The sequence below is a fragment of the Gossypium arboreum genome, chromosome 10 (genome assembly GCF_025698485.1).
Source record: "Gossypium arboreum isolate Shixiya-1 chromosome 10, ASM2569848v2, whole genome shotgun sequence".
Lineage (NCBI taxonomy): Eukaryota > Viridiplantae > Streptophyta > Magnoliopsida > Malvales > Malvaceae > Gossypium > Gossypium arboreum.
Genome location: NC_069079.1, coordinates 5,725,907 through 5,752,708, shown reverse-complemented (window position 1 = coordinate 5,752,708; position 26,802 = coordinate 5,725,907). Strand labels below are relative to the sequence as shown.

Genomic DNA, 26,802 nt, shown 5'->3' with positions numbered 1-26,802 from the left:
TTAATCCTTTTAGTAACTTTTACACCCTTTCAATTTAGTCATTTTTACTTAATTAACTACCCAAATGTAAAAATTTTCTAACAGAATTTTAATACCATATTACTAACATTTCATAAATATTTATAAAAATATTTTTGACTTATTTTTTTGAGATCGAGGTCTTGATACCTTGTTTGTACCAAATTTCTTCAATAATTTTTTTTCTAACTAACCACTAAATCGGTAAAATTTTTCTATCGATATTTTCATACGATTTTCCTATCATATCAATATTCAAGTAAAAATATTAAAATAAATTTCTCTTTAAATTGAATTTGTGGTTACGAAACCACTGTTCTGACAACCTTGAATTTAAGCCATTACAAAACAAGTTTGGGAATGATTCGATGATGATTCGACAGTTGGAAGCCTGGTTGAACCTTAGGAATAGTTTAGGATGCTAGTGACATGTCATTAAGGGTAATTTGAGTTGGCTTCGGGCAATGATATAGCACTTCGGGTGCGAGATAAGTCGATTTGGATTCAGGCTATGCATATCGGCTGATTTGGTTTCGGGCCATAATATCAGTATTTTGGAGATAAGTTACCTTGATTTGGCTACTGGCCATGGTATGGGTACTTATCGTGTGATACCTTTGAGTATCCGACTTCTATTCCAACGGGTAAATAAGAAACAAGAATGTATATGAGGTTTGTACGAGATGGTACAGGTATGTGTATAAACTATTTTAGTGTTGAATCTAAGAAATGAGAACGAAAGTGTATAGTTTTTTGAATGAGCCTTTGAAAGGTTTGATAGTTAAGGAAAGCTAAATATTGATGTATTCAAATTATTGATTTATGTTATGTGATTGCATTAAGTTTATATCAGATGAGCTTACTAAGCTTTATAGCTTAATTTGTTTATTCTTTTATGTTTTATAGTGAATTCAAAGCTAGCTCGGATTCAGGGATCGTCGGAGTCATCATCACACCGTCCACCTATCTTTTGGTACCTATCAACTTGATATTTTAAGTATATGGCATGTATAGGGACTTTGGTAATTTTGGTTATGTTTTGATAATGACTTTGGCCAAATGAATTAGCTTGTAATTGTACATGTTTTGGTTCGTATATATAATCATATGAGTTAGATTATGATGGTGAATTTGATGATGTATATAAGTGTACAAATGAATTTTGTTTAGAATTGGTAAATGACCTATATTGTGTGGTTGAAGTTGGATTCATGATGCTTGTTATGAATAGGTAAATTGAATGTCAATAGGTGATATTTAAGAATTGGTATGTTATTGAAATTAGACCAAATAATGCATATTTGGGTTTAGTTATGTTGATGTTGAAGTAATTGGTATTTGGAATGTTTTGAATGAGTAAAACATGGGTTTATAAGCATGTTGGTTGTTAGTATTAGAAATGGTATGAATTAGCCTTGATTATGGCTAAATGGGATGTTCAATTATGCTATGAATGTGTATCAATTGAATTGTGTAGTTGTGTGCCTCTTGGAGTGGCAAATTGGTCTGGTAAATAGCCTATTTTTGTCCACACGGGATGAGACACGAGCGTGTGTCTCAACCGTGTGTGACACACGGTCCAGTACATGGCCGTGTGTCCCCTGGTATTGAAATTGAAATCAAGTCAGTATGCTCCACACGGCCTCACACAGTGGCGTGTGACTTGGCCGTGTGGCATAAGTCAGTATACCTTACAGGTTTGGCACGGCCTAGCACATGGCCTGGTACACGGGCGTGTGTGGCCATTTTTAGGGCACACGGGCTAGCTACACGAGCGTATGTGTTGGCCGTGTGACCCAAGTCAGAGAGTTACACAGGGTCAAACATGGGCTAGGACACGACCATGTACTCTCATTTCGAATGTCTACACGGCTTAGCCACACGGGTGTGTGTCCCCTGTTTTGAGAAAATTTTTATAAGTTTCGTAAAAGTTTTATAAGTTATCGGTTTAGTCCCGAACCATTTCCAAAGCATGTTTAGGGCCTCGTAGGCTCGTATAAGGGACAAATTGATTGAGATTGAATGACGAATGGTTGAATTCAGAAAATGTATGTTAAATGAATGTTTAATTGTATTGTGAGTCTGGAAATGCTCCGTAACCCTATTCTAGTGATGAATACGGATGAAGGATGTTACACTTCTCACCCCTATATATATAACCAACTTCTCTTATTGGAACTTGACAAGTGTCGCTTGAATTCAGAATTTGTAATTCTTAATGGCCTACAGGTTCTAAGAGAAATATAAATGAAAATATTGAATAATTGATACTTGACCAGTCAATCCAGTTAATCCCTAACCGTATTTCATTAAAAAACTGAACTATCACAGTACTCAGACAAACTGGGCGTACTATGCATATGGCGGTAACTCAACTGACTTATACTTTACTTGATATTCCCTTCTCTTATATAACAAAATAAGAATAACATAAGACATTTAATCACCTCTATGGCTATTTTTATATACCAGATTTCGATACAGCTGAAGATTATAAGTGGCGGATTCAGCCACGCCAATCAGGTAACTTTTCAACTCTACGTTTTAAACTCGGATCCGCTAGACTTGGGGTGTGAAATATCAATTGTAGCTGCTTCGACAACGAATGTGGCACCTTGTAGCTCAGACTTGACAATTAGGTCATGTATCAGGGTGTTACAAATGGAACTAACAATTATTGTTAAAGTGGAGGAATTGGTGATATTGAAACTAGTAGAAAAATGTTTTGGAGAATGAGGAAAAGGTAAAGATAAAACATATTAATTGCATGGGAATTAAAATTCAAAAGCCGTATACCTTTGAGGGAAAAAAAATCGACCCTTGATATTAGGTGTTTTATTAAAACTTTAATTTTAAATAAAAAATGAAGTTATCCCCTATATAACAAAAAACAAAGTGGTTGTTTTTAGAGTTCATCCTATACCAATGGCACAAATAAATTTGTTGGTATATATAAAATCTACACTGACGGAAAATCTTTAATCTGTCACTATAAATAACAGATGTATCGGCCAATGAAAAAAGCTTCAGCACAAACTCACTTATACTGACAAAATTTCTATGACAATTGACTAATAATGAAATATAAAATAAATAAAATATGAATTTTCCCAAAGCATTTAAAAACAAAAAAAAAATCCATTTCTCTTGTTATATACGTATATCATAGGTAAGCATTTACCAAATACTTGAGAGAAATATTAATTAAAAACTCTTTAGTAATTATCTTCTGCACTAACATTAAAAATGCATAAAACAATTGACATTACCCTCCTAACCATTTTCTTATAAAAATAATAAATAGCGCCAAAATTAAGTCATATAAATACCACTTCATAAAATATACAAACCAGCTTGTCACCCCATAAAATATACTCTTCCACTAATACAAGTTTATATATATATATATATATATATATATATATATATATATATATAATAATTATTTTTACTCGCAACTCTTTAAATTTTGAAATAAAAAATATGCGCTTAAATTCACATTTTATTATTACAGTAATAATAATGATATTAATTTAGCTTCAATCAATCGTAGTAAAATTTAAATTATCAAAAGACAAATACCAAAATATATTTAAATTCCTTTAACCCATATTAGTTTTCATGTAAATAGGAAACATAACAATATATAAAATTAAACAAAGACTAAACCCCGTAATTTACTCTTTGGACTAAACCCATAATAAGTTAAGCATTTTTAATCTTCCAGACTCACTTTCAAAAATAGCAATTAAAAAAGATAAATAAAAAAGTAAAAGTATCGCAATCTTTATATTTATATTTTAATTTGTATTTTAGTTTTTTAAAAAAAATAGATAAATTAACCCTTATACATTAGATGAGTGAGCAAAACAATCAATTTAACCATCAACTAAAATTTAATGTTTATATGTAAGGTATAATAACAAATTTAACCCTCAATTTTACACATTTATTTTATTTGACTCCTACTCTTTTATTGGAAGTAAATTAGAAATTTTTAAACTAACGGGCAAAAGGATCAAAAGACCTTAATAACAAATTAAAAAAATCAATTAAGCCCTTTTAAAATTTAAAATTATAAACAAAATTTATAAAAAAAAAAGTAGTAAAAAGTTTGTAATTATAAAACCACGTTGTTAAGAGATTCAACTAAAATTACAAGTTTAAAAAAAATAATTTACATGGATTGGAAAATAACAATTGTGCATAATAAACAAAACATCTACGCATGAAAATTGTATAAGATGTCAAATATTACCAGCAAAAATATTAATAAAATCTTTCCCAACAACTTTTGAGTTGGTAGAAAGGAGGAATCAATTCAATGGCCCAGTTCATGAAGTCATGAACTAAAGAATTCAAGATTGCCAAACCTAAACAATGCATATCATCTTTTCGTATCCGGCTAGTCTTTGATTGCCCTTTTATTTTCAATTTTTTCATATAAAGACAAGTTTGGTGTCACAAATGTGAAGGAGTGACAGGAGGGTGATGGCTGATCCTTTTATTATGCCCCTTTTTAATTGTATATAAATACAAGTTTTATAGTAAACTTCATCATCACTTGCAATTGCCAATACTAGAAACAATGGAAACTACATCTTGGATTGCTTACTTGACAGCATGGCTTGCCACTCTAGCCCTCATCCTCCTCTCCCTTCATCTCCGCCGTTGCCGGAAACTCAACCTACCACCTGGTCCAAAACCCTGGCCGATAATCGGCAACCTCAACCTCATTGGTTCACTTCCTCACCAGTCCATCCATGCCCTCTCCCAAAAATATGGCCCCATCATGCAACTCAAATTCGGGTCATTCCCCATCGTTGTTGCTTCATCCGTTGAAATGGCCAAAGCCATATTGAAAACTAATGATGCTATCTTCAGTGACCGACCCAAGACTGCTGCTGGCAAATACACTACTTATAATTACTCCGATATTACGTGGTCATCCTACGGTCCATACTGGCGTCAAGCGCGAAAAATGTGCCTGACAGAGCTTTTTAGTGCAAAACGCCTAGAGTCGTACGAGTATATCCGAAAAGAAGAGAGGAACTTGCTTCTGAAAAGGTTGTACGAATCATCTGGTACCCAAATTGTTTTGAAAGAACATCTTTTGAGCTTGAATCTTAACGTAATCAGTAGGATGGTGTTTGGGAAAAAATACACGGAGGGAACCGGCAAAAACGAGATTGTGACCCCAAACGAGTTCAACGAGATGCTGAATGAGTTGTTCTTTCTTAATGGGGTGTTGGACATCGGTGACTCGATCCCTTGGCTCAGTTTCCTGGATTTGCAAGGCTATATAAAGAGAATGAAGGCCTTGAGCAAGAAATTCGATAGGTTCTTGGAGCATGTGTTGGATGAACACAACGCGAGGAGAAAGAGGGTGAAAGATTATGTTGCGAAGGACATGGTGGATGTGCTTCTGCAGCTTTCGGAGGAACCCAATCTTGAGGTCAAGCTTGAAAGGCATGGTGTCAAGGCCTTTAGTCAGGTAATGATTGTTTGTTTCTTTCTGGCTCACGTATTTTGATGGTTTTGTTTCACTTTCTTGGTTTGGCTGGCTTCAAATGAGTGGCCATTTGTTTAATCTTGGTCGACATAAGTTTCCTTGCATTTTACACCTTTAACCTAAAATTTGAAATCAGATAGGGTAATTACGTACATGGGTTACTCCTCCCATATCATCTCCCAACATAATATTTTTAAAGAATGGAGTACACCGGGCATGATAAAGCAGAATAGACCTGGAGCTTCATTAATCGTAAGATTGGAACTGAAGAATTTATATACATACGGAAGAAAAAAAAAACCTTAGCAAATTCTAAGAAAATTGAGTTCTTTCAGTTATAGAGATGAAATTCAAGTTTTTCCCATAAAAACTCATACAATTCCTTGTAAAAAGTAATTCTAAAAAAGGAAAAAAATAAAAGACATTTACAAGTGACCAAAATGGTAATTTACGAAAGTTGAGTGACTAAAATGAATATTGAATTAACAGCGGGTGACCAAAATGAAAATTGTTGTTAATAATAGTGCCTAAAATGTAATGTATTTTTTATTTTCAGTATCCAAATGAAAACTTATAAGAGTGGAGTGTTCAACTATGCAATTCACCCCTAAATTTAACTATTCGAACAAAAATACATGCATCGTTTACTTTCATTAACATTTCATTCTTCTACTTTATTTTGTTTTCTTTTGTAATTGTTTATTCAAACATATTGTTAAAAAAGTGAAGTGATGGATAATTGATTAATTTATTCGTAAAATTGAGGTAACTACTTTCTACCACAAAGGGTTTATCGATAATAAAAATAATATATATATACACTTAATATTTAGTCTAAAAGAGTTCCAAGTATAAGTGAGTCTGATATATATTTTAAATAAGATTAATATTTTTATTAGAATTTATTTTTTGAGTTTAATATTTTCATTTAAATACTCTTAAATATTAGGCGAATTATCGGGATTGAAAGGTAACCAAATCTATAGGTTTAATTGAATAAGACCAACTAATTAGCTGTGAAGGTTTTAGCTCTTTTCATATGATGATTCTCTTTTTTATACGTATTTCAGGACATCATAGCTGCTGGAACGGATAGTTCAGCAGTGACAGTAGAATGGGCAATTACAGAGCTATTGAGAAAGCCAGAAATATTGGCCAAAGCCATGGAAGAGCTAGACAAGGTAATCGGCAGGGAACAATGGGTTGGAGAGAAGGACATTGGGAACCTACCCTACATCAAGTCAATTGCAAAAGAGGCAATGCGTTTACACCCAGTGGCACCAATGTTGGTGCCTCACGTTGCTAGCCAAGACTGTGAAATAGCTGGTTATGACATTCCCAAAGGCACTAGAGCTCTTGTAAACATATGGACAATCGGGAGAGACCCTAATCTTTGGGACAAGCCCAATGAATTTTGGCCAGACAGATTCATTGGAAAGAGTATTGATGTAAAAGGTCATGATTTTGAGTTGTTGCCATTCGGGTCCGGAAGAAGGAAGTGCCCTGGATATCCTCTGGCGATTAAGGTCATTCAAGCAAGTTTGGCTAATATTTTACATGGATTTAATTGGAAATTGCCTGCTAATACTACAAAAGATGATCTCAATATGGAGGAACTATTTGGGCTCTCCACCTCTAAGAAGCACCCACTTGTGGTTGTGGCAGAGCCTAGGCTCCCACTTCACATGTACTCTTAATTATTGTAGCCTTTGAGGATGAGACTCCTAGTGATTGATGTTGTTTTGCTTTTGGGTTGTAAAATATAAGCTCCATATTCTCAGTGGTGAATATCAATTTCTCATATATATATATATATATATATATAAAGAATGGTCTTAAAAGAGAGATATATAAAATATAAATTTTGAAAAACTTTTTGGATGATTTCTTTCGTCACGTCATCTCCTTAGCTCATACACTTGACGCAATCATGATTCATATTTTGCAAAATTGGTATTGGATGGACGGTATTAATTCTTCTATTTATAATATTAATTTAAACATATTATATTAATCAAGTTGATATGATGTCATACCTATAAATAAATTTAGATGTAAATAATTTCTCTGGCTGAAAATGTGGTTTGAAGACATAATCAAAGGATTTGTTAACGTAAATTCTTAAACCTCAAGAGGTTTTTTCCTCTCATAATTATTAGTTTTAATCCACAAATATTAATTAAAATTCAGCTGGTAGATAAGAAGGAACAATGGGTTAATTTCATGAACTAAAGAATTCAAGTGAGAGACTCATCGCTAAACTTAATATATTTATATAACAATTTCTTGATCGGCTGATCTTTTAATTTCTCATTTAATTTTTGTCTGTAAATACATGTTTTATAGTAAAACTTCATCATCAATCGCTATTACTGGAAACAACTAACTAAAACAAATGGAAACTTTCCCTTCGGTTTCTTACTTGACTCCATGGCTTGCCACTCTAGCTCTCATCCTCCTTTTCCTTCACTTCTGTTATCGCCAGAAACTTAATTTATCACCCGATCCAAAACCTTGGTTTATAATCAGCAACCTCAACCTCATCGGCTCACTTCTTCACTAGTCCATCCATGCCCTCTCCTGAAAATACGACCCCATCACGCAACTTAAATTCAGGTAATACCCCGTCATCGTTGCTTCATCCATTGAAATGGTCAAGGCTGTGATGAAAACCAACGATGCCAACTTTATCGATCGACTCAAAATGGATGGAAAAGTTAATGTGTTGCTTCAACTTGTGCAATTGTCAAATCACCCCAAAATGGATGGGAAAGTTAACGTTTGTTAACTTTGCTGACATGGCACGTGTATGTCATAATTTGATACACCAAATTAGGCTCTCTAGAACACTTAAATGAGTTTGTTCCCAAGCGATTTACGAGTTTTTTTCTATGCTTTTATTTTATTTTCAATTTTTAGTATTTATGATCGTTTTCCTTTAGTTTTTTTTAGTCTTTTTGAGACCCAATTTGGCAAAATAGTCTCATTGGGTGTCTAATAGTGCAATTGAGTTCGTGTAGGAAGACAAGAAAAATCAATCCTTGAGGAGAACTACATCTGATGTGGGTGTCACGACACTAATGCTAGGATGTCGAGACACTAAGCCTCCACTACCTCAAGGGTGCAAGACTTCGACAAGAAATCAACCTGAAGCAGACTATCGAGGTGTCGTGACACTAAACCCAAAGTTGTGGCACCAAGCCTCCAAGGTCGTAATACTACTACTGATGTTGAAGTGAAAAAGTCATAGCCATTGCTGAGAATGTCGCGACATAGAGAACACCAAATCCAAGAGTATGCCATTGTCGAAAGTGTCATGACACCGTTGCCTAACGGGGTGAAAAATACTACAAAGGTAGTTTTATATCCAACACAAACACAAGTCAATCCATACACTCCAAGGGCATTTTTGTCAAGTTTAGGGTTGAATTTTTGTTGTACAAAAGATGCTTTTGTGTCAAACCAAGAGGAGAGACCTTTTTTATCATCTTTTTAACTTAGTAGTTATTATATTCTCCATTTTTAGGTTTTAGTTCTTTACTTTTCTCAGCTAATTAGTGGTTGTAGCTGGTAGTTTTCTTAGTTTTTACTGTAGTTTTTCCTTTCTTTGCACTTTGAACAAAAACTTTAATTTGTATTTTGATTTCTCTTTACATCATTTACTATATTTTCGCTTTTTTAACTCTCAAAAGTATAAAAATCTAAACTTTAGTTGTGTTGTCTTCTTTATTGTTGCTGTTGTCATCTTCTCCAAAGAACTCATCAAGAGTCTCTAAGATTTTCCTAATTTTGCTTTTTATGTTTTCTTTAATTGATCATTTGAGCATGTATTTGACTGATGTTTGTGTGCTGATGATGGGTAGTAACTAAATCTACTAGTGGTTGGTTGATAGAAATGTTGCATTGTTAGTTTTTCAGCTAGGGACTAAATTGTAAAACTGGACTAAATCGAATAAATTTCAAAATCTAGATTTGATGCCTCTAGGTGAACATTTAGATAGGTGAGACCAAGAGAAAAGTTTATTAAGAATCAATTTGATTGTTTCTATTTAGTTTGGTGAGATCAAGAAATAAATCAGACTAAATCGTCTAATTGGATAAAATTATGCCCGAGAGTTAAAATTGAACCCATTAAGAGTTTGAACCCTTTAGATCCCTAGTCAAAGAACTAACTTACAACATGGAAGTCAATTGATTAATTTTGCATATTGTATTGTTATTTGTGCACTTTTGACTGTTTTGCAATTTAGTCATTCTAGTGTCACGGGACTAGATCTTTTGTCTTGCGGTCCGTGCAGCCTTAGGCGATCCGTTCGTCCAAACTCGCCTAAGTTAGCTTAAACACAAGTGAGGATTCCTTTAGAATTCCTCCAATGCACCAATTTGTATAAAAGAAGTAATTTATGCCAAAAGAAGCCACAAAAGAACAATAAAAACAGCGCACGAGAGGTGTTTGAGTAAATGCTTTTAATATTCTCTTATTCACAAAGAATAATGAAACAATGAATAGAGTGAGTACAAATGAGGGGGAGGATCTTTATTTAAAGTTGAGCTCCCCCAAAACCGATAATCAAAGATTAATTTACATCAAAGGACGAGATTAGCCTATCCCTTGATTTTAGGGATTTACAAGATTACATCAAATAAAATCTAACCTAATTTTTACAAGATATGATTCCCTATCAATCTTTAAAGATTAGTTCCCATACTTATCAAGATAGCCTAAGTTTCCATATCTTTATTATTGGGCCAACCAGACTTTAATCTGATAGGCTTCTCCAACAGCTTACCGAGTCGGCCCAGTTCTTGTGGGCCAAATGATTCCCATCTAAAAAATAATCCTCCAATGGATGCATTTGGTGCGATGGTCACGGGCTTTGAACTTTGACTCGTGACATCCTCCCCCACCCATTTTCGTAACGCCCTCTTTGCGACTTCAGAATGGCACTGACTTGATTCGCCTCTATCTCGTCTTGATGCTTTAGCTTTTTCTTTCCTTCAGAACTTTTTCCTCCGTTTACGTCGCTTCTTAACTCATACCATCCCACTTGTTTATACATCTCGATGGCAAAAAGTTATGTCACTTTCTTGCCCACATTCTAATTTGCCTCGAACAGAATCCTCTTGATTCACAATACTTGGCTTCGATTTGCCCACAGTCCTTCAGCCTCTTTGCTCAAGAACTTCAAAAGAGCCCTACATTCTTGCCAAGTCAACAAGTTAGAACATAAAACACAATCATAATGTTGAGAATGTACCTTCTTCGTTGCATTTACTTAAGTCAACTGTCCAACTTGCATCACCACTTTTTCAAAGTTTGATGCACACCCTACCTTTCTCATAGGTGGTAGTCCCTCTGATGTGTCAACAGAAATGAGCCTCATTGATCCTAGCTTCAAGGATTGCATCGCGACTTCTTCTTCTAAATCTGATGCCAAACTCACCTCTTCTATGGGTGAAAGCCTCGTCGATGACTCGACCAACTCCGTCACTTTACTCGAATTAAGCTTCACTAGTCCTAGCTTCATTATTTTCATCACAACTTTTTCCCTTAAGTTCGATGAAAAACTCACATTTTCCTCAAGTAGAAGCCCCTCTAATGACTCAACAAGCTCCGATGTTGCATTTTCTTTGTCCACAACTGACTTGGATTACTTTGGATAGTTCTGTAACTCATGCGAACCACGGCATAAGAAGCACTTTACTCGCTTCTTTTTGCTCCTCTTTGCCCTCTTGGCTTCAACTTTTCCCTTGCTCGAACCAAGTTGCTTGGGCTCCTTGTCTGCTCCATCATCCCTTTCGATGACAGACTTCCTCGGACACTTCTCCAACCTATGTGGACCATGACATAAAAAGCACCTCACTAGCTTCTTTTCACTTTTGGTCTCATTGGCTTTGACACCCATTGTGCGTGAACCAAGTCTCAGGGCCTTACCTACCGGTTTCTCCTTCTTAGAAAGTGCGAATTTCTTCGGGCATTTCTTTAACATGTGTGGACCGTCGCAAAAAAATCATTTTAACTTGTCCCTTTTCTTGTTGGGTTTCTTTTCCCCAACTCGTGGTTTCCCATTACTACCATTGTCGTTGATGCTATTGCCATCAATATCTTCCTTATGATTCTTTTCACATACGCTCCTTTCTTCGGACTTGGAGGACCCAAGATTGTTTTTTCCTAGACCAAGCTTGACTACGGATTCCGTTACCGTCATTGCTTCCAACAGCTTTTAGACACCACTTTGTTTCACCTCCTGTCTGACCCACAGCTTCAATCCATTCTGAAAAACAAGTAATGCTTCTTTCTCGGTCACATCTGAAACTTGGAGCATGAGTTCCTTGAACTCTTGAACATACTCTCCCACTATACCCCGTTACATTATCCATCACAACTTTGCCCGAGCTTTTTCCTCGGTAAATTATGGGTAAATTTGTCCTTCAACTCACATTGGAACTCTTGCCACGTCCCAATCTCACTTTGCCTTTTATCTATGTACCTGCCTCGCCACCATAAAAATGTAATAGTAGTAAGAAACATTAAAGCAGTGTTTACCTGAACCACATCATTTGTGATGCCTTTGGCACGGAAGTAGTTTTTCATCCTCCATAAGAAATTATCCATATCGCATGCAGACTTTGTCCCCACAAAATAGTTTAGCTTCGGGACATCCTCATAACTGAGTGCTGCATTTGACACTCCTTCCCTTATGGCTGCTCGACACAAGGCTAGCTCTCCTTCGAGCTCCTCTATTCTTGTGCTCAAAGCCATTGCCATTGTTTCCTCCTTCAAAGCCATCACTATGGCTTCGAGAGCATCGTTCTTCTCCTTTCTTTAGGAATCTAGCAACTCTTGCACATTATCCCTATTGGAAGTGAGACACATAGTCACAAAGTCCCTGGGCTGCTCCCTCAAGTCATCTATGCTTTCACCAAGCGCATTATGTGACTCTTCTGCCTCATCCATGGACTCCTCGAGTTTCCCCACGCATTCCTCTACTGCCGATAACATCTCTTTTAGAGATTTTCTGGCCTATCTTTGTTCGAACTCTTCTTTCGACATCCCAACGATGCATTCACAACCAAGAGCTTGAATACCACTTGTCACGGGGCTAGATCTTTCGTCTCGCGATCTGTGCAGCCTTAGGCGATCTATTTGTCCAAACTTGCCTAAGTTAGCCTAAACACAAGTGAGGATTCCTTTAGAATTCCTCCAAGGCACCAATTTGTATAGTGGAAGCAATTTATGCCAAAAAAAAAAACAAAAAGAGCGCACGAGAGGTGTTTGAGTAAATGCTTTCAGTATTCTCTTATTCACAAAGAATAATGAAACAATGAATAGGGTGAGTACAAAATGAGGAGGAGGCTCTCTATTTATAGTTGAGCTCTCTCAAAACCGACGGTCAAGATTAATTTACATCGACAGACGAGATTAGTCTATCTCTTGATTTTAGAGATTTACAAAATTACATCAAATTAAATCTAACCTAATCTTTACAAGATATGATTCCCTATCAATCTTTAAAGATTAGTTCGCATACTTATCAAGATAGCCTAAGTTGCCATATATTTATCATTGGGGCAACCAAGCTTCTCCAACAGCTTACCGAGTCGGGCCAGTGCTTGCGAGCTAAATGATTCTCATCTAAACAATAGACCTCCATTGGATGCATTTGGTGCGATGGTCACAGACTTTGAACTTTGACCCGTGACACTAGGTATTAGATAGCGTAATTAATCTTTGATGATGATTTGTTATACTATAATACTTAGTGAGTAGCTAGTTAGACTTCGTATTAACAAACATTAAATTTTTCATCTATTTTGGGGTGATTTGACAAATTCAAAAGCTTAAAAAAATGAAAAATTAAATATAAAACTAAAATATTTTTTTATAAAATTAAAAGACCAAATAAATCATTATGCCTAAATTTTAAACCTTTAATTCTTTCGATTTAAAATAAAACTAATTGAGAAACACCACTTAATGAATTAAAATATTCAAGTGGTGGAACACATTTCCATACTTGAAATATCATTCATAGGCTGATCCTTTATTTGGTGCCCTTTTATTTTGTCTATAATCAACGCTACATTTCATCATCTGCAATCATCAATGCTGGAAGGAAAACAAGTGGGAACTCCATCTTCGGTTTCTTAATTTTAATTTACCAAAAAATGTTCATTTAGTTTATTACTTAGTTACAAAATTTAATCGATTGGATGTTTCTTTTCTTTTCCAGCTAAATACTAGTTAAATGAAAATATTATTTACAAACCTTATTTTTTATTTCTTTCATAATCTTTTCTAATTTTAAAAAGCTTAAGACAGGATTAAGGTTTTTCAATAGATGTTAAAATTATTCATGATTTTCTCTAATTTTAAAAAAATATCGAACAAAATTAGAGTTATGTTAAGGTTTTTAAATAAATGTAAAATCCATTTTAAAAATCATGAAAAGAATTTAAACATTTAGATTGACTGTTTAAGTGTTGAGGTGTATTCAATGTTAAGATTTCTACATGACTCAGAAAACCCATTCATAAAATAAAACATATTTTGAAAAATAATGGAAATTTATTATATTTACCATATCTATAAATAAAATTAGGTGTAAATCTGTTTTTAGTGGAAGAAAAAAATCCAAGGATTATAATTTAACAAAAGACTAAGGAGTTTGGATGACTCCTGAGGAGGGGTGTCGAAGTTTGACACCCCAATGTTTGTTTTATAATTTATAAAGGTGACTTCAATGACCAAGTGGGCTTCTAGGGACTGCTTAATATTTTTTTAATTAAATATTTCCACCAATTATTGGGCTAGTAGAATGTAAGAATCAATGAGCTACCTAGTCTTTGATTTATCTTTTACTTGGCCCTTAAATCATTTGATTAGTGAAAAGGAAAATCAAGTGAGAGACACATTGATAAACTTAAAATGTTCATATCAACGGCCGATCCTTTGATGCCGCTTCTGTTTTTTGTCTATAAATACATATGTTTGATAGTGAAATTTCATCATCAACACCTGCAATCGCCATGACTAGTTAACAACTAACTAAAACGAATGGCAACTCCCTCTTGGTTTTCTTACTTGACGCCATGGCTTGCCACTCTAGCTCTCATCCTCCTCTCCCTTCGCCTCTGTCGTCGCCGGAAACTCAACTTACCACCCGGTCCAAAACCCTGGCCGATAATCGGCAACCTCAATCTCGTTGGCTCACTTCCCCACCAGTCCATCCATGCTCTCTCCCGAAAATACGGTCCCATCATGCAACTCAAATTCGGGTCATTCCCCGTCGTCGTTGCTTCATCGGTTGAAATGGCCAAAGCCGTGTTGAAAACCAACGATGTCATCTTCACCGACCGGCCCAAAAACGCTGCTGGCAAATACACTACTTACAATTACTCTGATATTACATGGTCTCCCTATGGTCCATACTGGCGTCAGGCACGAAAAATATGCCTAACAGAGCTTTTCAATGCGAAACGTCTAGAATCATACCAGTATATCCGAAGAGAAGAGATGAATTTGTTTCTCAAAAGGTTGTACGAATCATCTGGCACCCAAATCGTTTTGAAAGATCATCTTTCGAGCTTGAGCCTTAATGTAATCAGTAGGATGGTGTTTGGGAAAAAATACACGGAGGGGAGTGGCGAGAACGAGATTGTGACACCAAATGAGTTCAAGGAGATGTTGGACGAGTTGTTCTTGCTTAACGGGGTGCTAGATATCGGTGACTCGATCCCTTGGCTCACTTTCCTAGATTTGCAGGGCTATATAAAGAGAATGAAGGCATTGAGCAAAAAATTCGACAGGTTCTTGGAGCATGTGTTGGATGAACACAACGCCAGGAGAGAAGGGGCGGAAGATTATGTTGCGAAGGACATGGTGGATGTGCTTTTGCAGCTTTCTGAGGATCCCAATCTTGAGGTCAAGCTTGAAAGGCATAGTGTTAAGGCATTTACTCAGGTAATGGTTACTACTCCTTAATTTCTTTCCCAGCTGTCAACTTTTTTTTATCGTTTTGTTGAGTTTTTTTGCTGCCTTCAAAGGACTGATTGTTTTCTTAATCTTCGTCAACCCTTGCATGTGACGCTTTTGCCTCTAACTAAACTTTGAAACCCCATAATCTAAGTACTTGTAGTAAGTTTATAAAAAGAACACATACGCCATATTAAGGATTATTTTGTGCATATTTCAAATTTACAAGTATTGTTTGGCCTAAAATAGTAAAATCTAAACTAAAGGAACAAGACTTAATGGTTACAGTTTTCGCCTAAATGAGTCAGATTTAGAACTTGTCATACTCCTTTTTCTTTTTAATATTATATTGATCAAAGAAAAGTGACCATTTGTTGGTTAAAAGCACTTATTGTTTACTGCAGCATGAGCAAAGATGCCTTTCGTGTGGTTTGTGAGTTCCTTATATTTACTCATTTTTGTTTGTTCTGTCAATGATATTTTGTGTAGAAAATTCCCATGATTGGATAAGACCAATGGGCTGTTGAGGTTTCAATTTTTTAAAACAAAGATTGTTTTTCTTGTCTGTCTTTTTAGGACATGATAGCTGGTGGAACAGAGAGTTCAGCCGTGACTGTAGAATGGGCAATCTCGGAGCTATTGAAAAAACCCGAAATTTTGGCAAAGGCCACGGAAGAACTCGACACAGTGATCGGCAGGGAACGGTGGGTCGAAGAGAAGGATGTTGTGAACCTACCTTACATCGACTCGATAGCCAAGGAGACAATGCGGTTGCACCCGGTGGCACCAATGCTAGTGCCTCGCGTAGCTCGCCAAGACTGTAAAATAGCCGGTTATGACATTCCCAAGGGAACTAGAGCCTTTGTAAACGTTTGGACAATTGGGAGAGACACTAGCCTTTGGGACAACCCCAATGAGTTTTGGCCCGACAGGTTCATGGGAAAGAGTATTGATGTCAAAGGACATGATTTTGAGTTGTTGCCATTTGGAGCCGGAAGAAGAATGTGTCCCGGATATCCCCTAGGGATTAAGGTCATTCAAGCAAGTTTAGCTAATGTTTTACATGGATTTACTTGGAAGTTGCCTAATAATACCACAAAGGAAGATTTCAATATGGAGGAAATATTCGGGCTTTCCACCCCTAAAAAGTACCCACTTGAGGCAATTGCAGAGCCTAGGCTCCCACTTCACATGTACTCTTAGTGATTTTAGTCACTGAGATTCTAGAAAAAAAAATCTTTAAAAATAATGGTGGTTGGTGTGGTTTTGGAGTATTCTTAAGTCTCATTTGTGGTTCACTTATGGTGTGTTTTAATACTCTTGGTTTTTTTTAAATAAAATTTACTTAATAATATTCGAGAAAACATGGAAATTTTTTAACTAAGCACGATTGAACCTATAAAATCATCTTTTAGAAGAATATGCGTGAGAAAAATATTAACACTCTCACAATGCATAAAAATTGATGCTTCATTTATTACTTGTTTCAAGAATCACATAAAATCAACTTTTAATATCTAAATATGATCCTTTAAATTCTAAAATCATTTTTCCAAATATGGAATTTTATTATTTTAGTAACCTTATTTTTTTTAAAACTTAGACAAAATATGATTACAATTGAATTTTAAAATTAACTGAATTATTTGAAATTTAAAAATTTTTAAAGAAAAATATTTTATAAAGAATTTCTATTTTATATTTTTATTTGATATGTAAATATGTATTAAATATATTTTTTAGAATTAAAATTAAAATGATAAATATAAAAAGTTAATAATCATGATCAAACTAACATAATAAAAAAAATTGTAACTTTAAAAAGAATTATACATAATTGAGGATTTATAATGTAGTTTTAACCAATACTTTCTGTTCTTTTCCTGCGTGAACAAAAACAATGTTATCAAGCGTCGCTCAGAAGCTAATCGGTCGCCGTTTCTCACATTATCCATCATCTAGTTTATGCATACTCTCGAGATATTTCTCCAGCGACTCAGGATCTAATAACTCAGTGCTTCCTGAGACAACCAAGTTGACTCGGACGCCAGTTCTGGTGGAGGGATGTGACTATGAACACTGGTTCGTAGTTATGGAGGCTCCCAAGGGATACCCACTTCGAGATGAGATCGTTAACACCTACATTAAAACCCTAGCAATGGCTTTGGGAAGGTCAAAATCCGTACTCCTTTTTCCCCTTTTTGCAGTCCTAAAATGGGTATTTTTTCATTTTTGTTTTATATTTTTGCTATTAATACGCAGTGAAGAGGATGCCAAGAAGTCTATATACTCTGTTTCCACCAAGTATTATTATGCATTTGGTTGCAAAGTACCAGAGGATTTGGTTTTTAAGATTAAAAGTGAGTCTTTCTTTCCTTTGCAAATTCGTTCTTTTTCAAGTTTGTAAAGTAAATACAGAATTGTGTTGGTTGGTTGCAGCTCTGCCTAATGTGAAATGGGTTTTACCAGATTCTTATTCGGGGGACCCTGGTGATAATAGCTATGGAGGTTAGTTTTAGCTTTCCAGTGTCTTTGCTTCTCATTTGCTTTATTACTCTGTTATTAAGCTATTGTATTACTCCGGTCCTGCTTATGCTTGATTGCTGGGAAAAAAATGACTAATAATTTCACTTCGTTTCTTTTGAGGATGATAAAAAGTACTTTTGGAAGACAAATGGGAAGGCAGTAGAGTGAATGTCATTAAGCATTGATGATGATGCTTCTCTAGTTGATTACTTAACAGCTATTAGGACTTGTTGGTATTGCTGTTGCTATTAAAGAAGAAGATGGGAATCCTTGAGACATCGAAGTGTGGTGGTTCATGTGCCCCAAAGTGTTCCATTTCACATTACGGAAGTAAACTGTTGATGCTTACTGTTGTTTTCCTCATTCTTCTTAGGTGTTAAGTTCTATTTCCTTAGCAATCATTATCAGTAAACATAAATGGTGGCAGTAGAAGAATTTTTTACGCGCAGCAGTTGATAGAGCTGAATGGCATACACTTTGTGTTGGATGGTTTTCTTGACAGATTAGTATGAGTTTCCATTTGTTCTGCTATTCTAATATGCATGCATTTCTTCCTCCATTTTCTATTAAGGTCACACGCATGCAATTCCTCCTGCCTTTATGACAACAGTTGAGTGTTAACGTGCATTGTGGTTATTTTACAGGAGAACCGTTCATTGATGGGAAGGTTGGTCCGTATGATGACAAGTATCACTCTGACTGGATCCAGGCTCAAAATGATTATAGAAGTAAAGGAACAACTCATCCAAAAAAAGCAAGTCGAAAACAAAAGAAACAGTAGTATTATTGCGAGCATGCTATCGAAAACAAAAGAAACAGTAGTATTATTGCGAGCATGCTATTGATCTTCAGCTTTGTCTTGTATGAATTTTCCAAATTTGCCCAATACTTCCCATGTTTTAGGAGGAATGAAAGAAACGAAGCAAATGCACTAAAATCAGATGTTGGTTTGGACTATCCTGTCAATCGAGCCTCAGATATTTGTTTTACTCATCCGCTGTATGGTTTAGTGCTTTGGGGTGGAATTCATGGTCGAAATGAATCTTTACACTGCTGTTCAAAGCTTGGTAACATTGGCTCATAATGCGAGTTTGATAAACTACAACCAAAAGGACCACATGGTTCAATAACCAGCCATTGGCCTAATACTGGTGTGTGCTGAGAGTAAGAGAACAGATGACTAGGCCGGCATTGGTTTATGCTACAAATATTCAAGAATCCGGTAAGGTTGCTTGGCGTATTTATATATTTCAAAATCGGAAAGGTGTTCAGTTGCTTTTGATCTAAAGAGAAACCCTTAAGGTAAGGGTGCTCTGTGTTTTATTTGTACGATTGTAAGCAGAGAGAACTCAAACTTTTCTGGCTACTATGAATTATTTGATAGATGATCGAAAAAAAATTTGTTATTAAGATCCTTGGTTGATTTCTTCTTTTTCTAATGCATTCATTCTCAATACTTGCTCACTGTATCTGATGATATGATAGCAGAATTGTCTTACAAATATTGAATAAAAGGAAATAAGCCTTGCAACAAATCTGCAGGCGTCAGATAGAATTTCACTAGACAATTTAAGCGGTTCATGGTCCCTCTGCGGCTTGTTATACCTACTTCTGCAACACCTCCACGTGTCATATCATTGAGCGCACCTTCGTCATAGACTACCTCTGCCAATTGTGATGGGACAATCATTGTTTGTTAAGCCATCTTATTATGTCACATCACTAATATATAGGGTTGTATTGTTACTTTTATTTGGAAACAAGATCTGGCATTACAGTCAACATGATCCTTACATGTGGCACCTCTATATGAACTCTCACCTAAGTTTTGATTCTCTCCTCCTTTCAACCTTCTTCCACCACTTCATTACATTACGACGGCTTTCTACCTTTCAAGGGTGAACCGTCGATCACCTCTTCCAACCTTTTTCTCTTTGTTGATTTGTCGTATCAACAATGCTAAACTAGTTTCCTGAAGTTTTGGTTATGCAAAGCCACAAGCAACTGGCATTCTGGCTGGCCAGCCTGTTCTAACATGCAGATTCATCGTATGCTTTGGATATAGCAAAATAGGCAATGATGGAAATTACTTGGTAAATCTGCCCATACATTGACTGCTTCAATGCCCTTTACCTTGCTAGTTTTTGTGAAGACCCAAGGTATCTCGAGCCATTTTAAACTAATTCTTTTCGACTCAGGACTCAGGAGCGTCTTTAAAAATTGCATTTTTCACAATTTAAACTTTTATTCTATTTTTATGAGGCAAGACTCACTTGTTAGAGGTATCTAATTAGAAAATTCAATAAATAAATTAATTTAAGCTATGTTGAGCAAATAATTTTTTGATAAACAAAAACAAACAAAAAAATCTGTTATGAGCCAATAAAGCCTTAGCACAGTTAATAAAAATGGACTCGGGTTCTTGAATTCTTAAAGTTTTTAAGTTTGAAATCCACTATATGTAATTGCTCTGTATGAGTTTTAGTCCAGATTGTTTTAGTTTTAGTCTATTTGTACTGTATTACTTTGATTTTATTTTATGGTTGCTTGGATATTTATTTATAACGTATTTTGATTGTATTGTACTTGTCTAAAAAATACATGCTAAAGAGTCTGCTACCTTAGTATGCAACTGTCTACTCTCTCTGGCAAGTTTTTAGGTTTTTATTGAGTTTTCTGTTTTTTGTCAGCTGCAGCCATATTTAAAGTCTTATTTAAGTCTTTAGAAAAGGATTTTCACGCTTCTTGAAATTTATCTCCATCCATGGAAACTGACTTTGCTAGATTAACGCTTAATGAAGAAGAAGAAGCAATTTTACAAATACAAGTATATCCGAATACGGAAAGAGAAAAGGGGGCCTTTAGATTGGTGGAGTGTTTTTTAACAACCAGTATTATTCACTTCCTAGCAATGAAAAGTACTATGGCTAACTTATGGCATCTTGTTCGGGATGTTCAAATTCGAGATCTGGGGGAGAAAAGGTATTTATTTCAATTTTTTCATGTTATGAATATAGAAAGGGTTTTGAAGGGATCACCGTGGACTTTTAATAATCATTTATTGGTGCTATACAAGCTGCAAGTGGGGAAAACCCATTAAAAGTCCCTTTAATTTTAACACCTTTTGGGTACAAATTCATGGTGTTCTCATAGGTTTTTTTCTCGATAATCTGGCTATACAATTGGGTAATTTCATAGGAAATTTTATGGAGTATGATGGTTCGAATCTGGGGAAAGAAAATCAAAATTTATGAGAATACAAGTCCAAATAGATATTTGGCGTCCTCTTAAAAGGAAGAAACAAGTTATGTTTTGTGGGAAATACTCATATGTCAGATTTAAGTATGAAAGATTTCCCTTTTTTGTTTCTATTGTGGTAGTTTAGGTCATAGTGACTCTTTTTGTGAAGCAAAGGTGGCATTAGGGGTAGAAATCACTTAGATGGGTTGGGACTAATCATTGCGAGCACAATCTCGAAGAGCCCAAGCAATGAATAGAGTTTGGCTACGTGAGGAAGGAGAAGGAGTACTAGGTGGAAACAGCACAGACAAACGAACAGAAGGCAATAGTGGGTGGGGAGTAGGCAAAAAATAAGGGTATTACAAGGTTATTGACCCTATTTTAGGTTTTAATTTGGAAGGAAGAATGTTCTCTTCACGCCAATAAAGGAAAATTTATTGACAGGTCAAGCTCAAACTGCAATGGATCATGATCTGGAAGATGCTGTGTTAATAGTAGAGGAGAGGGAAAAGAGAGCTGGGGGTAGATCAAAGAAAACAACATTATGGTGGTTAAAAATAGAAGGTTGTTGGAAATTAATCATTTATCATCGGCGACTGCCAAGAGGCAAGCCGATTGGGCGCAATAAAAATCTTAAGTTCGAATGTCCATGGATTGGAGAATACACAGGCATTTCGAAGACTTCGGCTGAAGTTATACAATCCTCATATGGTCTTCTTCATGGAGACAAAAATTAACAAGAGTTAGATGGAAAGAGTTCAAAGGAGTTGTGATTTTCATAATGGTATCAATGTTGAATCGATTGGTTTTAGATGAGGATTATGTTTAGCATGGCGTAGGGATGCTAATATTACGCTCGAGTTTTTCAAACCGACATATTGATGTGATAATCGAAGATGCAAATGATAGAAACAAGTGGAGATTTACTGGTTTTTGTGGTTCTCCTACACACAGGATAAGGATGAATCATAGCATCTTTTAGGACACTTACATAATGATGGAGAGTCTCCATGGCTAGTTTGTGGGGACTTTAATGAAATTATGTATGGTTTTGAAAAGAATGGAGGCTTACCTCGAGAGGAGACAAATGGAAGCTTTTCAAAAGGCATTGGAAGATTGTAATCTAGTTTATATGGGTTATTCAGGAAACTGGTTCACTTGAGGAGAGGAAATTTGTTGAAACGAACATTCAAGAAAGATTAGATAGATGAGTGGCCACTGAAGAATGGATATCTTTATTTTAGATTCCTTAATTCAACACCTTCTTCATTCTTTTTCAAACCATTGTCCTCTATTCATTACTACAGAACGTGAAGTTAAAGGGCAATTTAATAAAAGTTTTAAGTTTGAAGCTTGGTGGGTTTTGGAGGAACATTTGTTGAGGAGGTTAGGTACATTTGGGAGAATTCCACAGGAGATCTACTGAGCAAGTTAGAAAGTATGAAGAAAGGCTTAGAGAGGTGCGCTAATCAAATTCAACGTAGTATGAAAATAAAAAAGGAGGCATTAACTTCTAAATTGACAAAATTGTTGGAATCCGATAGAAATGATGAAAACTTGCCAGAACTCACTGACACAAAGATACAACTAAATTTTGAGATTGAGAATGATGAGTGCTACTGGGAATAGAGAGCTCGAGTAAACTAGCTAAAATTTGGAGATAGAAATACCACGTTTTTTCATAAGCAAGCGACACAGAGGAGAAGAAGAAATTTTATTCGCAAAATGCAGTTTGATAATGGTAGGGAGAAGGAAGAGGTTAGGGAAATGGAAGAAATTGCTAGATCGTATTTTCAGATATTATTTTCACTAGGAGGCAAGGAAATTATGAACATATTTTGTCAGGGATCGATTGTTGTATTTCTGATGAAGACAATTCTAGGCTAAAAGTGAGTTACACTAAGGAGGAGATACAAGAAGCATTATCAAAATTAGGTCCCACAAAAGCACCAGGAGAGGACGATTTTCCGGCCTTATTTTATCAAAAGTTTTGGCCGATCATCGGAGAAGATATTTCAGCCTTTTGTCTTCAATGACTGAATGAAGATATGGATATAAATTCGATCAATAAAACAAATATTATGCTAATACTGAAAAATTCAAACCCTTCTAGTATTACTCAATTTAGACCAATTAGCTTATTTAATGTGCTTTATAAATTGATAGCTAAAGTCATTGCTAATCGACTTAGGTAGTGGTTGATAAATGTATTGATTTAGCACAAAGTGCTTTTGTACTTGGAGATTGATTTTTTATAATGTGTTACTGGCTTATGAAATTTTACACACATTAAAGCACAAGAAAGTGGAGAAAAAAGGGTTTATGGTGGTAAAATTAGATATGAACAAAGCATACAACAGGGTTGAATGGAATTTTGTGGAAGAAATAATGAAGAGAATGGGTTTTGATTCTAGATGGGTTGATTCTTTAATGAAATGTATATCTACAGTATCGTACTCGGTGGTTTTCAATGGACACATTGGGGAAATTTTTCATCCGACTAGAGGACTAAAACAGGGAGATCCCTTGAGTCCGTTTCTATTTTTATTTTGTGGAGAAGGCCTCTCTAGTCTTATGAGGCTTGCAATAAAAGAAAATATACTAAGAAGAGTAAAAGCAAACAGATGATACTAAAAGAGGAACACATTCTCTAAAGTAGATTTTGAAAGAATATGAGATTTGTTCAGATTATTGTGTTAACTTTGATAAGTGAACAGTATTTTTCGATACTAATACATAGGATGGGGAAAAAATAATAGTTTCTAATGTACTTGGAGTGCGTAGATCAAATAACTCAGAACGGTACCTTGGTCTCCCTAATATGGTGGGAAGAAACAAGAAATCGTTTTTTCAAGTCTTGAAAGGACAAATTTAAACAACGAATTGATAACTGGAGTATAAGGCGTCTCTCTTAAGGAGGAAAAAAGGTTTTCATAAAGGCTATACTACAATCGATTTCAATTTATACTATGGCTTGTTTTTTACTCCCTAAATCTTTATGTGCTGATTTGGAAGGTACTATAGCTAAATTTTAGTGGCAAAGAGGTCGAGATAAAAAAGGCATCCATTGGTGTGCTTGGCAGGAACTATGCTCATTAAAATAAGATGGTGGTCTTGATTTTCGAAATTTTGAAAAATTTAACATAGTGTTATTAGCAAAGCAGGGTTGGCGTCTTATTAATTTTCCAAATTCTTTATTAGCCCATGTCTTGAAGGCAAAATATTATCCTAACTCGAATTTCTATAATGCTAGGTTAGGGAATTTACCTTCGCTTACCTGGAAAAATGTATGGGCAACAAGAGGACTTCTGGAAAAAGGTCTATGCTGGAGGGTTGGAACGGGAGATCAAATTTTCGTTTGGGGTGATTTATGAATTTCGGAAGAAGAGGCAGACAGATTACAGAACCAAGACAACAATGAAAACATCAAGTTAGTATCGGATTTAAATGAGGCTATTGACAAGACCTGGAAAACAGATGTTATTATGAATACCTTTCATACAGATATTGCAAAAAAAATCATGCAGATTCCTCTGGCGGAGATAACATATGACAATTTTCAAGTGTGGAGAGGCGAACTCTCAGAAGTGCCTATAAACTATTACAGGAGACTAACTTGGTCCTAGTAATTATATTATACAAGCCGAAACAAAAAATTTCTACAGGAAACTTTGGAATTTATACATCCCTCAAAAGTTACAATAGCAGTATGGAGAATCTCCTGGAATTTTATTCCTACTCTTGTCAACCTTAAGCATAAGAAAGTGGCGATGGATGCTCAATGCCCTCGGTGTCGTCAATATAAGGAAGATAGTAACCATATTTTTCGACAGTATCCTATAATGGATGTTTGGATTTACTTATATCTTTCCTAGGTTCTTAACAACGATATTCACAGTATGTGGGAATAGCTTACCTAGGTCTTTTAGTCGAGGATTAATGAACAATGTTGACTTTTCTATTGCGGGCTTTGGCTAATCTGGTCCAATAGAAATCGGTTACTGTATGAAAGAAAAAATGTGACAGGAAGATACATTTTGAAGCAAATATACAGTTACATCTTTGAGTTGGATGGAATAAAAAAAGAAACTCACCTTTCAGGCTGGCAAAGGCCTTCAACATGTTAATCGAAGAACAAGGGTAACAATCTATTTTGATGCAGCCTTTGACCAGCAATCCTTCAAATATGCTTCGGGTTTGATTGTACGAGATGTGGGGGCGAGATCTTAGCATCTAAGACGGTCATTCACTCCGATATAGCAATTTCGTTTGCTACGGAAGCACATGCAGGATTACAAGCCATGAGATTAGGAATTTATATGAGCTTAAACAAACTGGAAATAATGGGAGATTATAAAGAAATGCCAAAGTACAGATCTTGACAAATCAGCCATTGGAGCACTCATCAGAGATATCCAAAACAAAAAGTTAAATTTCAAGAGATAGGGTTTCAGTTTATCCCTAAAATAGAGAATACATATGCCCATGTTCTTGCGAAAGAGGCTCTGAAGAGGGGAGAAAGCCATTACCTATTGGGAGGAGTTCCAGATTACGTTTGCCATGCACTGGAGAAACTTCGGCCAAGGCAGCCAGATTGAGAGAAAAGAGAAGATGAAACTCCTTTAGAAATGGGTAGCAAAAAATTAAAAGATACTTTGAAAATTGCTATCATTAAAGTTGAGTCGGTGATGTAAACAGACATTGACTAATGGTATCCAGCTGTCGATTTGACTGGTATAGGATAAGATTAGGTTTCCTCTTTTTTGTTATAGTTAAGTATGAAGTTATGGATCATTTCTGAGTGATCTAGGCCTGTTTTCTTTATTTTATTTAATAGGCTTCTGTTTTTATTTTGTTTAATAGGGTTTTGCTATTGAACTTCCGTCTAAAACTATTAATATTATTTGTTTTAATCTATAAAGTTGAAGTCAAATCTTTTCATAAAAAAAAATACATGCTAAAAATAGGATTATGAGAACGTCAGCCATACATTTGAATTACATAAGCTTTGTAGAAATTCACAAATAACAGGTGCTGTGGTGAAACATAATTTTTCCACATATATATTACTACAATCGTTGAAGCCTCCAGCATATAAACTATGCAGCATGAATGGTCAGTGGGATGGATTGTGAGTTGAAAATTCAGTAATGCTTTATTTACCAATTCAACACCATTAACCCATTAATTTAATATGCTTACTGTTCCTTGAGGAGCCTTTTTTTTTTTTTAACAATGCTCCATACCTTTCCCCATACAAAGTTCCTACATTTCAAGTCTAATGCTTTGATTATACTTAGTTTTAAGCATTTGGAGTTTTTACATTGATTCCACGCTAATAATGGCTTTGCTCCTTGCCCCATTTTTCCTCTTTATCCCCCGCAAATACTTGCATTAATTTCAAGGTTTACCAAGAAATATTAACAAATGGAAAAGAATTTTAAAATAATGTTATGATTGCCAAACTTTTGGATCAGATATTTGTGGATTTCAAGGGATAGGATTTGGGAAGGGGGTTGGTGGAATTGCC

General features: G+C 35.4%; 3 protein-coding genes and 1 long non-coding RNA gene across 7 annotated transcripts; 3 read left to right on the top strand and 1 right to left on the bottom strand.

Annotated features, from left to right (window-relative positions):
* The first annotated feature begins 4,481 nt into the window (after positions 1-4,481).
* Positions 4,482-7,318, top strand: LOC108488792 (trimethyltridecatetraene synthase-like). The gene is made up of 2 exons (XM_017793078.2): positions 4,482-5,512; positions 6,601-7,318. Exons 1-2 carry the CDS (start codon positions 4,607-4,609, stop codon positions 7,225-7,227), a joined length of 1,533 nt encoding a protein of 510 aa, XP_017648567.1. The 5' UTR covers positions 4,482-4,606; the 3' UTR covers positions 7,228-7,318.
* Positions 7,319-14,411: 7,093 nt separating this feature from the next.
* On the top strand, positions 14,412-16,870 carry LOC108487527 (trimethyltridecatetraene synthase-like). Its single transcript, XM_017791896.2, has 2 exons — positions 14,412-15,494; positions 16,083-16,870. Exons 1-2 carry the CDS (start codon positions 14,589-14,591, stop codon positions 16,707-16,709), a joined length of 1,533 nt encoding a protein of 510 aa, XP_017647385.2. The 5' UTR covers positions 14,412-14,588; the 3' UTR covers positions 16,710-16,870.
* Positions 16,871-17,327: 457 nt separating this feature from the next.
* LOC108489289 (multiple organellar RNA editing factor 7, mitochondrial) lies at positions 17,328-19,442 on the top strand. Of its 4 annotated transcripts, none has more exons than XR_008272169.1 (5): positions 17,329-17,678; positions 17,769-17,866; positions 17,976-18,014; positions 18,165-18,362; positions 18,677-18,809. XR_008272169.1 is itself a non-coding variant. In XM_017793725.2 (4 exons), the coding sequence occupies exons 1-4, from the start codon at positions 17,407-17,409 to the stop codon at positions 18,811-18,813; spliced, it is 546 nt and encodes a 181-aa protein (XP_017649214.1). In that variant the 5' UTR covers positions 17,328-17,406; the 3' UTR covers positions 18,814-19,442. The 4 variants fall into 4 exon arrangements, 2 of the variants coding, with proteins under 2 accessions (XP_017649214.1, XP_017649213.1); XR_001871946.2 differs by having other exon boundaries at positions 17,946-18,014; XM_017793725.2 differs by lacking the exon at positions 18,165-18,362 and having other exon boundaries at positions 17,328-17,678; positions 18,677-19,442.
* Positions 19,432-25,959, bottom strand: LOC108489290 (uncharacterized). Its single transcript, XR_001871948.2, has 4 exons — positions 25,802-25,959; positions 25,367-25,544; positions 24,550-25,251; positions 19,432-19,697 (listed from the first exon to the last, which is right to left on the bottom strand). It is a non-coding gene; the product is annotated as an uncharacterized LOC108489290 (long non-coding RNA).
* Between the last annotated feature and the right edge of the window lie 843 nt (positions 25,960-26,802).